Source organism: Conger conger, chromosome 12 (assembly GCF_963514075.1).
Source record: "Conger conger chromosome 12, fConCon1.1, whole genome shotgun sequence".
Classification (NCBI taxonomy): domain Eukaryota; kingdom Metazoa; phylum Chordata; class Actinopteri; order Anguilliformes; family Congridae; genus Conger; species Conger conger.
The window spans coordinates 30177428-30194258 of NC_083771.1; the positions used below are offsets into that span (position 1 = coordinate 30177428).

At 44.3% G+C, this 16831-nt stretch overlaps 1 protein-coding gene across 3 annotated transcripts in view; it reads right to left on the minus strand.

Annotated features, from left to right (window-relative positions):
- The window catches only part of LOC133105560 (calsenilin), a 43300-nt gene that overhangs the window by 2549 nt on the left and 23920 nt on the right, over positions 1-16831 (minus strand). For 2 of the 3 annotated variants that reach the window (XM_061215735.1, XM_061215733.1), the window contains exons 3-8: positions 2187-2311; positions 1762-1831; positions 1401-1471; positions 1164-1271; positions 911-1015; positions 255-317 (exon numbers count right to left, since the gene is read on the minus strand). In XM_061215735.1, the coding sequence (XP_061071719.1) occupies positions 255-317; positions 911-1015; positions 1164-1271; positions 1401-1471; positions 1762-1831; positions 2187-2311 (542 nt within the window). Of the gene's footprint in view, positions 1-254; positions 318-910; positions 1016-1163; positions 1272-1400; positions 1472-1761; positions 1832-2186; positions 2312-5428; positions 5534-16831 lie in introns of those variants that run through there. The other variant, XM_061215734.1, reaches the window with a different exon arrangement.

Below are 16831 nucleotides of genomic sequence, written 5' to 3' on the forward strand. Positions count from 1 at the left end.
GGGGAGAGGGGGGGGGGTCTGTCACTAAAGTTAACAATACAATGAATTCACATTACAGCAGAATGTTCACTATGAACAAGTTCATTTTACAGTTAGCCTTTTTAACACCACTGGATTCATTTAAGTATTTTACTGTGTGGTGTGGTGTGTCTGAATGGTGTTAAGAGCTCCGTGGCAGAGTTCCCCAGTGTTAATGCTTTGTGTGGTTAGAAATGAAGCGCCCTCAGCTGGTTTGCTGTGGATCACAGTGCTACCTTCTGACAGGTCTCCATGAACTCATCGATGGTCACCACTCCATCTCGGTTTCGGTCCATTTTCTGAAACAAAGAGGGAGTGAACGGGCTTCAGCACACCGAAGTGGCACACTGCAAAACAAGGTCATTATTATTACATGTCATTTGGCTGACGCTTTTATCCAAAGCACCTTGCGGGTCCCAGTCATGTACCTTAAACCACTACGCTACAGGGTGACATGCTTCAGCTGCTGCAGTGGCCACTGTGTTCTAAGCCACTAATTCCTTCATAATGTCTTCATAATTCCTTCATAATGTCTTCATAGTGCATCACAGGTTTTGCTAAGGGTGTTCATTCATGCCAATCAGCATGCCATTTCTGTCTTTGCACAATGTAATGTTACTCATGTTATGTATTGACAACTAATATCTGTTGGGCCCCCTGTTGATTGCACTGTGCATTGCCTAATCCTGTATGTATGCACTTATGTAAGTTGCCGTCAGTAAACACAAGGCTGAATAGCATCCGTGTTGGAATTAGTTGAGGAAAGGCAAACGTAAACCGTCGTGAATTTGTTTGGGAAAAGGCAAACGTAAACCGTCATGGATTACAGTATGTATACATCATGGCCATTCTTTTTTACACGTTAGGTGTTGGGAATTGGCATTGGGACTACCTGGAAGAACTTCTCCACGTGCTCAAAGGGTGCGTCTTCTCGCACACTGGGGGAGGTGTACCTGCCCATCATGTCATAGATCGACTTCATGATTGCAAGCATCTCCTGTTAGACAATCAGACACAATTGCAGAGAGTCAAGGATAGTATTGTTAAATAAATAAATAAATAAATATATATTTATTTGACATTTGATCCAAAAAACGGATAGTATTGCTGTGATTCTTTGCATTACTCTGAAGAATTCCTGCTACCTCTTTGGTGATGTAACCATCCTTGTTGATGTCGTAGAGGTTGAAAGCCCAGTTGAGCTTCTCATTCACGGACCCCCTCAAAAGTACAGACAGTCCGATCACGAAATCCTGCAGAAAATAGCAAATAAATAATAAAAATACTGTATTATACTGTATTATATTACAAACTTTTTTTCGTTTGTAATATTTGACATATTTACAATATTTAGATGTTACCAATAGATCTTGCTTTCTCACCTCAAATCGAATGGAGCCGTTTCTGTCCATGTCGAAAGCATTGAACAGGAAATGTGCATAAGTTGTGGCATCTGATCAGGGAGAGTGAGAGAGAGAGAAATCTACATTACTTCAGACTGTATTCATTCATAGTACCACTGTCAGTTGCACAATTTCTTTTTCTGTGTTGTATGAAACCTGCTTATTTCATCACTTCATCATGATATACCAATGTCTCTGAGTGATTATTTTATTTTCTTTCTCTACCCCTGTCCTCAACTCCTCTCCTTCTTTCATAGTTCCAGCGCTACCACCTCTGCTGGATGGCTGCCACAGGCTTTCTTCAACAGGATAAAATTATCGAGGGGGAGATGAGGCCTACCTCCTTGAGGGAAGAACTGGGAATAGATGGACTTGAAGGTCTCTTCATCCACAAGACCACTGGGACACTCCTGTCAAAGAGGCAGCGAGGAGGTGAGCTAGAGATGACACGCAAACACGCAGGCACATACCCGCTTTACACTTACATTAGAATTTAACTCATCAATAATAACCTGCAAAAGTGCATTAATAAAGGTTTAACCAACAGGTCGAGCACGTGCCAAGTCATCAGTGTCAGAAATGATAGTTGCAGTCAGCACATACTGTAGATCAGCATAATACTTACTGTAAGTGCCACATTAAGTGCAGCAGGGGGGACTGAGAGGATGCAGTGGAAAGCAGTAAATGGGCTTGAGGATATGATGTCAGATGTAAATGTTACAGGGCAGTCTCAGGGTAAATACACTCCCTTAACCCTGGCCTTACGTTCTTAAAGCCCCTGTAGAGAGACTGCAGCTCCTTCCTGGTGAACTTGGTCTGGGCCTGAAGCTGCTCCAGGCCCTCAGGCTGGTGTCTGACGGCGGAAAGCTCCAGGTCACTGTCGCTGCTGTCTGTGTGAGGCACAGAGGGAAGGGAGACCAGCTACTGCACATAACCCAGGTAGAGAAACACTACTGACAGTGCATAGCTATCAGAATCAGTGCAGGTAATCTTCAGTTGGGGAGCCCCATAATGAGACTAGAAAGTAAAATGTCAAGTGTCCATATGTATACTGCAAATGTAACACTGAACATGTTACTATGTAGGGAAGAAAAACGAGAGAGGACAGAGAGCCAAAGAAGAACAAAATGAAAGAGTGGGATACAAATACGAGTGTAAACAGAAGGAGGAGAGCCGAAGGCAAGGTCACTGTCCTTCACAGCCCCCTACAGCAGACCAGAGGCCCATATTTAGCCCCGTGTAAGGCCAACTCGATACTGCATGCATAATTAATGAGAGGCAATGCTAAAACCGCGTGGTTACTGACCCTCCCCCAACCAAAGCCAAAGGACAAGAGAGAAAGAGAGGGAGAGAGACAGGGGGGAGTGAGCTACCCGCACGCCTGTGGACCTGGGAGAAGGACTGAGACGAGAGGGGGGAAAAAGAGAGGGAGAAATTAAAAGAAGTAGGGGTTTCAGTTAAGTCAATAAAATCACTGAATCACTGAGGGAGAACAGTTGGAGAGATTTGTACTTTTGCTGGTGTGTACACACACAGACACACACACACACACACACACACACACACACATGCATGCAGGCATATGCACACGGACACACACAGTAGGCCCAGAATGATTAAAATATTAATCATACCGACCTAAAAAAGGGAATCTGATTTCAGTACTTGGTGTGAGTGTACATAAAACTGCAAATTAATGGACCATGTTGGTTACTTATCAACAATACACAGATATAGTTATATATACACATTAGTTACACACTTGTTACAGTGTAATAACACCTTGGGCAAGATGTACTTAGCCTTTTGCTACTAGTCTCAGGTGCAGATATGACGCATTCTACCCCAGAAACATGCGTGTTATGTATCAAACAGGCGCACGGGGCTGGAGATGCAGTATCCGTGCCATGTACACGTACGTCGTAAGGTCTCTCATTAATGCATATGCTTTTACAGGAGGATCGTGAAACTAACAGGAGATATTATCATGATATTATAATGTGATGATGTATTCCATTTAATTTACTCATGTAAAGGGTCATTCTTTGCATGAAAGTTCTCCACCTCTAAAGAGCAGGTGTACATGAAGGCACAATCATGATAAAGATGGTCTAAGAGAATCTTTGCAACAACAATCACAGTATTTCAACTCCCCGAGCAATACACTGAGCCATCCGATACTGTTTGTCACAGTAAATATTGGCTAAAGTCACAAAGCAGTCACAGCAAAGTTCTTAAAAATCACAGAAAATAGAACAGTCTTTAACATTTTTTTGTCACATTAGTCCAGTGTTTTAATTATTTATTCAATTAACCAATAGAATAGGAAATGATTTAAATAACATGTGCAACTGCAGTGATAGTGACAAGTGCTTGAAAAGAAAGAAAACCAGAGGGTAATTTCCTCTAGCAGAACAAAAACAAATTGAGTAAATTCATTGATAGGCTGGGGCATTTAATCACTTCCGTCCATTACAGAAAGAACATGCTTGGCCTTTAACAGAACTTCGTTAAAAACAGAATGCTCAAATTACATTACTAAAATAATTTTAAAAACAGGTTTCAGTCTTTGATGGAGCTGTTGTCACCAACTTTACTGTAGCTGTAGGACAATCAGTGAACAGCATCAATACTGAAATCATGAAAAGCACTAATAATCAGGAACTGCCAAAAAAGAGAGAAAAACCATGGAATCTGTGTAACTAATGCGACAAGCATCCAGATATAGAAATAATTATGCTTCTTAAAAACTGGAACCCCCCCACGCAATCTTCCCATTCCTACCCGGAAATACTTCGGCTCATTGCAACATTACGCTCTCTCACATCTGGATTGATTGTCAACAACAATTGTCGCCACAGCTGGAATATCACAAGTCCACATTTTGTTCTGCCCTGTCCGTAGTGCTGGCTATGTTCTTACAGTATTGCACTGTAATATTGATACATGAATTTACCCACATCCAATGAAGATATCCAAAGCACTAAACAGCAATTTTTTTTTATTTAGAACCGCGCTTTTTTTTTTTTTTTTTAGATATTTTTTAGGCCTTTTTCAGCTTTATTGGATAGTATATAGAGACAGGAAGAATGGGGGCAAGAGAGATGGAAAGACATGCGACAAATTGTCAGACAGTCGGATTTGAACGGTTGACGTCGCGGCTCACAATGACCATGCGGTCAGTGCTCTGCAGGCTGCGCCACCGAGACACCCCAGAAACACGCTTCTGAAATATGTGATTAGTAGGGAGACCCATTCACTGACTACACAATTAGGAGTAGCCTTAGTAAATATGGTGATCATTTCACGGACTGCGTACACATAAATATTCATGCCACAATTTGGGCAGCAAGTTTTATGCATACGTACATCAGACCCTTAATGTATAGCACCACATTCTAGGCCAGCCTATTACAGGCTGAGCTGTGATTGGGAGAGGAGTTTGACCAATGAGTTGAACAGCTGTAAGCCATCAAACCGGCCAATGACAACAAAAGTCTTCAATGTCAAATTTCTAAAGTAAGCAAAACATTTACTCAAGAAAGCTGCTTATGTGAGTCTTCTCTTTGCCTGACTAAATTAAACCTCAGCTTCTGGAGGTGAATATTTTAAAAGATATATTATATGCAATCTCCTTGCTCTTTACAACAGTAAGTATGCAACGTCATAATGTCAGGCGCAACACACAGGGCAGCAACATTATTTTCTGCCAGCTGTGCCCCATCTTTGGATCTGAGGAAGACTACCGTTACTAAATGCCAGATTGGAGGAGAACTGTTTCACAGCAGCATATAACAAACGGTACGATACTCATAAAAAATAAAAAATGAACACCAGAACCACAGCCGCATGCACCCTCATCGTTGAACATGTCCACTGACTGAAGGAGCTGCTTATGGGACCAAAAGGGCGGAGGTGTAATTCTGTATCCGTTACCACGGAAACACCAGGGGCCACACCCACGATCTGTTACCTCAGCGGCGATATACCCCCGTCCCAATCCTTACCTTCCATGGACATGGGCTCCAGGACGCCGAACTGCTTGAGGACGGCTATAAACAGAATGATGACCACGCCCACTGCAAACAGCTCCATCCCTTGCATCCCCATGGCTGGCTGCAGGGGAGGACAGTTCTTAAGAGTGCACAGAGGGTGTGCGTGTGTGTGGGCAGGGTCGGGGGGGGTGGGGCTCACATTAGTCCAGTGAGCTGGAGAGGACTATGTTTGCAAGACCCAAGTGGTCAGACTGCTGCCAAAAACATTTTTCAGTGAGCACAGACATGGGCTAGTGTCCTGGAGAACCCGTGACCCTGTGTAGACCATTTTGGGATGTCCAAAAAACTTGGCTGATCTGGAACTCCGCACATGAATTTCTGCCAGCTTAAATTAAACAAGAGATCCTTTAGGATTTTGATTTAGGAGGCTTCGGTGGGCTGAGTCATGAGTCCGCTCCTCCTGCTGCCAGGCTCTCTGGTTCTACCTCAGCTCTTGGGAGCACACAGGTGTACGGAGACACAGGTGTAACTGCGCATTCACCTGGGGCCGACAGGCACACAAGCGCTGCATTGGTGCAAATCACATTCTTATATCTGATATACACTACAGAACCCGATTCAATGTTCCAGTCAGATCATAGCTACATTGACAAATTTATCCCAAGGTTTGTTCTCAATCATTGTCTTTGTCATGCTCACAATGTACATCAACTATACAGCACACAAAGTACCCAACAAACTAAAACTAACACACTGACTGTCATAGAATTATTCACTATGAAAACCAAGATTAGAAATATGCATTCTATCAAACCTACGCATCAAAACTGTCATAAAATGTAATCAGATCTCCTTGCCTTCTCTCTGTGCAGAGTTTCACTTTGAGTTTTGACATATATTCTTATATATCTTTCTCTCACATCTCAGTAACATTTTCTTTTTTACTTTGCCCATTTTGCAACCTGAAATCTTCTGCTTCACCATTTGTGTTTATTTCCTGGCAAGTTCTCTGCTTTGTGGGTGCTTCTTAATCACTGTTTCTCTCTACTTCTGTTTTTATAACCTCACACCATTAAAAAACCAGGTGGTTATCATACCTCCTTTGTAATCAGATTGTCTTGAATCCCGGCTAGAAATTACTTTCCAAATTCAGTCCATCCAAAATTATTTTGGCATAAGCAACGCGTACATAATTTATCTTCTGTTTGCGCATACTTGTCCTCAAAACATATCCTTCAATAGCAGAGTACAAACATAATGTTCAGGTCAAGTCGTATCTTCTCTTCAAATGGTAATTTATACTCCGCTCTCTTTCTAGGTCTTCTCACTTTCCAGCTTGTATTTAAGAACTTGGGAGCCCTCTTACTGTCTCTCCATCTCAACTCATTAACCATGGATAATGAAGTACTTGGGATCTCTCTCTCTCTCTCTCTCTCTCTCTCTTTCTCCCTCTCTCTCTCTCTTTCTTGCTCACCTATGTCTAACACCACTCCCTCTCATTTCCTCATTCTTTCAGTCCACCCTTCAGTCTCCCTCCTTTCTGCCCCCCTTCTTCTATTCTCTCACCTCATCTATCCCTTCACTCTCTCTACCCACAATCATCCTCCCTCTCTCCCTCTCTCCAAGGCCCAGAGAAGGAGCAATGCAAGGAGGACAAGAGGAAAAGGGAAAGAGGCGAGACCAGGGGAGGAGCCACCTTCACTTAAAAGCTCTTTTAATATTTTAACTGACGGCAAATCAATGACTGCTTTATGGCCCTCCATGCAACAATGCAGATGGCAAGAGTTAAACACAGCCCATCAGCGAGGATGAAAAAATCACACTAGCTGCTTCCGCCCTCAGTCCTCCATCCCTCCCTTCTCCACCCAACTCTCTCTCTCCTCCACCCCTCCCTTCTCCACCCAACTCTCTCTCCTCCACCCCTCCCTTCTCCACCCAACTCTCTCCTCCATCGCTCCCTTCTCTACCCATCTCTCTCACTCCTCTATCCCTCCCTTCTCCACCCATCTCTCTCTCCTCCATCCCTCCCTTCCCCACCCAACCCTCTCCTCTATCCCTTTCTTCTCCACCCAACTCTCCTCCATCCCTCCCTTCTCCACACAACTCTTTCTCACTCCTCCATCCCTCTCTTCTCCACCCAACTCTCTCTCCTCCATCCCTCCCTTCTCCACCCAACTCTCTCCTCCATCCCTCTCTTCTCCACCCAACTCTCTCCTCCATCCCTCCCTTCTCCACCCAACTATCTCTCACTCCTCCATCCCTCTCTTCTCCACCCAACTCTTTCTCCTCTATCCCTTTCTTCTCCACCCATCTCTCTCACTCCTCCATCCCTCATCCCTCTCACTCCTCCATCCCTCTAGAATGAGTCACTGGACTGATTCTAGAGGCTCATATCAATGGTTGGGAATATACCAGTCCTGATATATTCTGTGTATCAGGGTGTGTACATGTGCACAGTCGCGTTCATGCATATGACCTTACATTACATCCAATTTCCAATCGCTCCTCTTATCCAAAGTGACTCAGAAACACTCAAGTGGTTGTTTATACTGGGGGCCAGAAGCCACCACACAAGGAGGAGATGGGCTGTCTCTTCTAGTTTGTGGATTGGAGAGATCTGGCTGGGTCTGAAGGGAGGTGGAGCTGTTCCAATCAATCTGAGGGAGGGAGGTATTATCAGCATAGAAATAAAATCAGGGAGGAGATCCAAGAGATTTAACGGAGAAAAGGAAGGCACCAAGTAAAGAGGCTTGGAGTTATCTGTAGGAAGATCATGAGACATGTGTGTTAATGTATATGGTGTCTGTGTGTTAGTGTATATGCGTGTGCATCTGTGTATGTGCATGTGTATTATTGTCTGTGTGCCTGTACATTTATGTGTGCTTGTGCATGCATATGCATTTGTGCATGTGTGAATGTGTGTTTCTGAGCTAACTCATAGCTCATAGTTGATGAGTTAAAGAGTTACAGAGTTGGGAGGCGCTGTAGAGGGAGGGATGCAGTCAGAGGGGGTCGATACAGGACACAGGGAGGGACTGAGCTGGTCTGGTGCCAAAGGAGCACTTTACCGGACAGCGACAGCAAGGCCCACTGCTGGACCATTAACACACAATTATGTTTTTTTGTAAGTGTTTCTTAACCCATCTCTCCACTTCAGACACACAACCTGCACTCCCAGTACACTACTTTATACAGAACATTACTGAGGAGGGTGAAAGCACACTCAGCCCTGTGCATAGACAACCCATCTTAGCCTTCTTTGGGCAGGACTGTTAGATAACAGCACTGCACAGAACCTTTGAGGACCATGTTTGATTGGGTGTGTTCTCGTGTACACACAATGCTTTGATCTTTTGTTGGAATTAAACGACTTAGTGTTTCAATGAAGGAGCTTCAAAAGACAAAGTCTCTCTTTCTCTCTTATCCAGAATCAAAGCTTTACCACAGGAGACATCCAGTCAGGGGCTTTTCTGAATTGTTGAGCTCCTGCTTCCTCCTCTGATTTTTTCCTGCGTGGAGGTCTTTCAGAGCAAGCCACATGCTTTGTTTGCATTAAGAGGGTTTAAGTTTGGATACCGGACAGCTGTGTCCTTCAGAAACGTTTTTAACATGAATTGCTACATAAACATCCCACTGTGAAACATGAAGTCACACCGATATCAAGCAAGTACTCATTTACTTTGCTACAAAGACAACCACATCACATCCATTATATTGTGTTAGCCCAGCAAAGTAATTACCATATTACCAAAACAAATGACTGTATATAGAACTGACTTCAGAAAAGTTAATGACAGATTTCTGTCATGCACATTACATTACATTTAAGGACTTAGCAGATGCTCAGCACCACTTACCTAAGTGCACAGGAAAAGGTTTAAACAACAAAGCTGGTGCCAAGCCATTATGTTGACAACCAATAGTAGCCGTTAAATAAATAACTTGCATCGAAATGGTACCAATTTGAACTAACGACATAAAGTTAATTTACATAGTAGGTGCAACAGGGAGATTGAGAATGTAGTGCTTTGAAGTAACAAATGGTCTTAGGAAATTGCTTTCGATAGCATAGGTGGGGCAAGTAAAGCCATGAAATGTTCATGAGTTCAGCATTAGGTGAGCCAATGACAATGTCTCATGAAGACAGAAGATCCTCACTTTGTACATCAACTCATCAGGGATAGTAAAGTGTGGGCAGGTTTTGGCAGGTTTAGTCCATACCTGCAGACAGATATTAGGCTGCTCCCTGTGAGACACAGACCATAGGAAATGGAGGGAGGCTTTTAGACTATGGGAGTGGGCTGGCTCCTCTGAGAGGGCCATTAGAACACTAACAGAGGTTTAAAAGTTGTGCTGACATTACTTTTTTCCCCAGGGCTCGAATCATCTTTACTGTCTGACAATACGAATGATAAAGGCTTCCTTTGTTTCCCCAGGAGCCACCGCACATGGCAGTGGAGAGCAAGAGGAGAGCTCTAAGTGAGGTGAGACCAAAAACAGTTCTGCACCCACTCACACACTCACTCACACACTCACTCACTCACACACTCACTCACACACTCACTCACACACTCACTTACTCACACACTCACTCACACACTCACTCACACACTCACTCACTCACTCACTCACACACTCACTCACTCACTCACTCATGTACCCAGTTATAAACCCATTCACCCACACACTCTGTTATACACTCATTCACTCATGTACCCAGTTATAAACTCACTCACCCACACACTCACTCACTCACTCACTCATGTACCCAGTTATAAACTCATTCACCCACACACTCTGTTATACACTCACTCACTCATGTACCCAGTTATAAACTCACTCAACCACACACTCTGTTATACCCTCACTCACTCACTCATGCACCCAGTTATAAACTCACTCACCCACACACTCACTCACTCACTCACTCACTCATGTACCCAGTTATAAACCCATTCACCCACACACTCTGTTATACACTCATTCACTCATGTACCCAGTTATAAACTCACTCACCCACACACTCACTCACTCACTCACTCATGTACCCAGTTATAAACTCATTCACCCACACACTCTGTTATACACTCACTCACTCATGTACCCAGTTATAAACTCACTCAACCACACACTCTGTTATACCCTCACTCACTCACTCATGCACCCAGTTATAAACTCACTCACCCACACACTCACTCACTCACTCACTCACTCACTCATGTACCCAGTTATAAACTAATTCACCCACACACTCTGTTATACACTCATTCACTCATGTACCCAGTTATAAACTCACTCACCCACACACTCACTCACTCATGTACCCAGTTATAAACTCATTCACCCACACACTCTGTTATACACTCATTCACTCATGTATCCAGTTATAAACTCACTCACCCACACTCTGTTATACACTCACTCACAACCACATTCACCACACTCACACACTCACTCACTCACACACTCACACACACTCACATTGTTCTGCACTCACTCACTCACTCACTCACTCACTCACACACACTCACATTGTTCTACACTCACACACTCACTCACTCACTCATACACTCACTCACTCACTCACTCATGTACCCAGTTATAAACTCACTCACCCACACATACTGTTCTACACTCATTCACAACCACATTCACCACATTCACACACTCACTCACTCACTCACTCACACACTCACACACTCACTCACTCACTCACACACTCACTCACTCACACACTCACTCAAACACTCACACACTCACTCACTCACTCACTCATACACTCACACACTCACTCACTCACTCACTCACTCACTCACTCACACACTCACTCACTCACTCACTCACTCACTCACACACTCACACACTCACTCACTCACACACTCACTCAAACACTCACACACTCACTCACTCACTCACTCATACACTCACACACTCACTCACACACTCACTCACACACTCACTCATTCACTCACTCACTCACTCACACACACTCACTCACACACACTCACAAACTCACATTGTTCTACACTCACTTACTCACTCACTCACTCACACACTCACTCACTCACACTCACACACTCATTCACACACTCACATTGTTCTACACTCACTCACTCACTCACACACTCACTCACTCATATACTCACACTCACTCACACACTCACTCACTCACTCACATACTCACTCACTCACTTACTCACACACACTCACACACTCACCCACACACTCACTCACACACTCACTCACTCACTCACTCACACACACTCACTCACTCACACACACACTCATACACTCACATTGTTCTACACTCACTTACTCACTCACACACTCACTCACACACACACTCACACACACTCACTCACTCACTCACACACTCACTCACTCACACTCATTCACACACTCACATTGTTCTACACTCACTCACTCACTCACACACTCACTCACTCACTCACTCACTCACTCACATACTCACTCACACACACACATTCACTCACTCACTTACTCAGTCATTCATTACTCACCCACCTCTTGCCCTTTCACTCTATCCTTGCCTCACTCATTCATTCTCTCTCACTCTCCCTCTCAGCCCCTTTCATTCCCTCACCTATTCTCATCCTTGCTTATTCATTTCTTCACTCTCTCACTTGCCTTCTCTGCTCACTGAGCCAGCAGATTCTTCCCGGCCTCACGGAAACCTCCATCTCGCTGACCCGGCAAACTCATTTCCTGTTTCGGTAAAACCAGCATACACTTACTGAGCCTCTTGTGCCGCATTAAAACATTGATGTACAAATAGTTTTAATGCTCGGCATAAACAGCTGGCAGCGATGTTATGCTGAGCTGTACACATAGTGAAGTTAAGGCCATGTCTCCGGGGAATTTCCCATGCACTGAACTTCAACTCAGATCCAACTTCAATAAAACTCAATAAAAGAAGCATTAAAGCTAATAACTCACTCGGCAGAGATCCCTTGGCGCTCACTGGCTCCCCCTTCTGGATAATGGTGGATTTCAGATCACTGGGAGCAGCCAATTACAGTGTCCATGTACAGGGACAGCTCACTTCATTTAGACCACAAACCCCCAAATTCCCCTTTGCCAGCCATTGTAAAACTGTCTGGTTGTCAGAAACTTCTTTAATTATCAAGAATATCCTAAATTGTCCATACAAAAACAACGACAAAGGAAAGTGAACAATCCCTTTAACTAGAGTGTAACCCTGGCTCAGAAACTTCCCAGTGTGGGATCAATCAATGAGTGTGTACAGTAGGGCAGCATGGGGCACTGAGAGACAGACCTACAAACCTAATCATTGCAGTGCCTCAGCAATGCTACCATAATGAGAGGGAGAATCAGTGCCTAAGCAATGGTGCTGTACAGGCAGATATACAGTCAGATTGACAGACGGATTGATAATCAGTACCTGAGTGATGGTACTTTACAGACAGATGGATAATCAGTACCTGAGCGATGGTATGGTACACAGACAGACAGATGGATAATCAGTATGGTGGTATGGTGTACAGTGGTGGTGTGGTATGCAGACACAGATAGACAGACAAACGGACAGACAGACAGATGGATAATCTGTACCTGAGCGATGGTATGGTACACAGACAGACAGATGGATAATCAGTATGGTGGTATGGTGTACAGTGGTGGTGTGGTACACAGACACAGATAGACAGACAAACGGATAGACGGACAGACAGACAGATGGATAATCAGTATGGTGGTATGGTGCACAGTGGTGGTGTGGTACACAGACACAGATAGACAGACAAACGGATAGACGGACAGACAGACAGATGGATAATCAGTATGGTGGTATGGTACACAGTGGTGGTGTGGTACACAGACACAGATAGACAGACAAACGGACAGACAGATGGATAACCAGTACCTGAGTGATGGTATGGTACACAGACAGACAGACAGACAGTACCTGAGCGGTGGTATGGTACACAGACAGACAGACAGACAGACAGACAGACAGACAGTACCTGAGCGGTGGTATGGTACACAGACAGACAGACAGACAGACAGACAGACAGTACCTGAGCAGTGGTATGGTACACAGACAGACAGACAGACAGACAGACAGACAGTACCTGAGCGGTGGTATGGTACACAGACAGACAGACAGACAGACAGACAGTACCTGAGCGGTGGTATGGTACACAGACAGACAGACAGACAGACAGACAGACAGACAGTACCTGAGCGGTGGTATGGTACACAGACAGACAGACAGACAGACAGTACCTGAGTGATGGTATGGTACACAGACAGACAGACAGACAGTACCTGAGCGGTGGTATGGTACACAGACAGACAGACAGACAGTACCTGAGCGGTGGTATGGTACACAGACAGACAGACAGACAGTACCTGAGCAGTGGTATGGTACACAGACAGACAGACAGACAGACAGACAGACAGACAGTACCTGAGCGGTGGTATGGTACACAGACAGACAGACAGACAGTACCTGAGCGGTGGTATGGTACACAGACAGACAGACAGACAGACAGACAGACAGACAGACAGTACCTGAGCGGTGGTATGGTACACAGACAGACAGACAGACAGACAGACAGACAATACCTGAGCGGTGGTATGGTACACAGACAGACAGACAGACAGACAGTACCTGAGCGGTGGTATGGTACACTGACAGACAGACAGACAGACAGACAGACAGACAGACAGACAGTACCTGAGCGATGGTATGGTACACAGACAGACAGACAGACAGACAGACAGACAGTACCTGAGTGATGGTATGGTACACAGACAGACAGACAGACAGACAGTACCTGAGCGGTGGTATGGTACACAGACAGGCAGATAGACAGACAGACAGTACCTGAGTGATCGTATGGTACACAGACAGACAGACAGACAGTACCTGAGCGGTGGTATGGTACACAGACAGGCAGACAGACAGTACCTGAGTGATGGTATGGTACACAAACACACAGACAGACAGACAGACAGACAGACAGACAGTACCTGAGCGGTGGTACCGTGCCGTGTTGTGTCTGGCCAGGAGACTTCGACAGGAGAAGCGCCGCCCCATCTCCATCGACAACATAGTCATGATTCCCCCCATCGCCACTCACAGGACTCAAAGAGACAAAATCCAGAGAGCCAAATCTAAACTTCCGCAAGCACCGTTAAAATCCAAGGATTGCAATGTAAAACTTCAACCAACAGAATTCCAGGGGTTAATAGGAGGGCTTACTATATAAAACAAGTACTTTTCTGAGAGACAAAAACCGTCAAGCCTATTGCCAGGTTCAAAAACTGAGCACTGAGAAACAGGATTTTTCACTGGTGAAACTAGACAAGAGACACATTTCGCATGGCTCAACTAGCCATCTCTCTGACAGCACAATGATAATGTGTGTGTGCATGTGCCTGTGTGCCTGTCTGTGTGTGAGAGAGAGGGCCACTGGTCAAACGTGTGACCTTTCTAATAAAACATCACACACTTTTTCTCCCCCTCCTCGTGTCCATTTTCATCTTTCCCACCTACCGTTCACCTCCATCCTCTCAGCCCCCACACCCCATGAGCTCTTCACCTGCAGGCCTCTCTCCATCCCCACATCCCCCCTTTTCTGTTCTTGATGGCCTCTGGGTTCTGAATTTCTGTATGTTTACACTAGGACTCGGAACTGTACTGTCCTCTCAGGTCTACTTTTGCACTTGTTCTTGTGATTGATTTGCACTTTGTTGTACGTCGCTCTGGATAAGAGCGTCTGCTAAATGCCACGTAATGTAATGTAATTTAATGGCTCTCCAGTCCGTGTTCTGCCATCTTCTACTCTCTCCATATCCACCTCGCCTCCTCTCTTTCAGCTTCTTTTCTTTTCCTTCACATCCATGCTTTTTCCCTTCTCACTTTTCTCTCCATTTTCTCACTATTCCTCCCCTGTTCTATAAAGCAGGTCAGGCGCAGTGTCGGAACAAGTCAGTATTTCCAGAATAAATGAAGGCACGGTTAATGCAATATTACTGCAGGGGATAAAAAAACACATATTACCATGATAAGCAATACTGCTGGGCATGATGAAATGAAAATTAAGGCAGATATAATATGACAAATATTGTAATATTGCTTTTCAGTGTTAAAACAGATTTCTCTTGAGGCAAAGGTCACTCTTTCCGGTAGGATAATTGATCTTCAGCGAGCATGCCCTTCTATCTTTCTCCTGCTCTCTTTCCCTTGCTGTCTCTCTCTCACACGCACACTTTCTCTTTTTCATTTCATCATTGACTTGAAAGTGGGAGGCAAATGTCAAAATGAAGGAAAAAATAGGATTCTTGCATGGAAGAAATTCTCAGGTTTCCTGGGGAGAACCAGCGGGGATTTTCTATTTAATATTGTCAAGCTGTAAATATGCCATAATCCATATGCCATAAATGACATTAATTCCTTACCCCGATTATTACATCAGCTAAGCGTGTACCTGGGATTCCCTTGACTGTCTGTGTCTTTGATGCTCTCAGCCAATGCTCTCATCCTGTTGTTAAGTTTTCTGTGTCCACCAGAGGGCACACCACTGATATACACAGTACAGTACCGAGATTGAGATGTGACCTGAAATCAACTAAATCTGAAAATCTCAAACTGTATCAATGATAAATATGTTGTAATGGCCCATGTACTTGAATTATACAATGTTATACTTGAAGTATGATTAAGGTTTATATCAAGCATGCTTAATATAGTATGTTTTCACATGGGGGGCATCTCCCCTGGCAAAGACATAAACTAAGCATGGGGGAGGTGATTTTACTTTTTTTACTATCGTGGCAAGAGAAATTGTGCTGAATTCCCTTTACACTCTGAAAATATTTTATTGCCTTTAGGCTACAAAAAAACCAACAGGAGAGCCATAAAAGAATGACTCTTGCCAATATCTCTGTGAGCACAGGAACGTGTGTCCCAGCTATAATGTAGAAACAGTGAGCGCTGCTTGGCTGTGAACACTGCTATTGTCTTCATGTTCTCTACACGCAACACCAACATGCAAAGAGTGAACAATCACTGCCAAACATGGCCAGCATGCAGTGGAAATGCACTCAGTACAGAGGGACAAAGATGCAGCTTTAAATCCAGAAAATATGGGAACTAAACACAAACTCTGACTCATGACTGTGTATGAAAAACAGCAGAGAGCAAGAAGACATTAAATTGTCATAGAAGTGGTTTGTCCTATTCTGGCCCACGCTATAAAATGGACTCCTTCCCCCCTAATTCTTCATTCTTATTAAGTCTGTAATGTCATTGGAGGCTGCATCAACCACACTATGGTGTTGGTTACGGTGTTTCATTGCCCTCTAGCAACTTGCGCTGTTTGAAGCTGCGTATGAACGGTCCTCCTCTGACTCCGCTCTGTGTGAGCT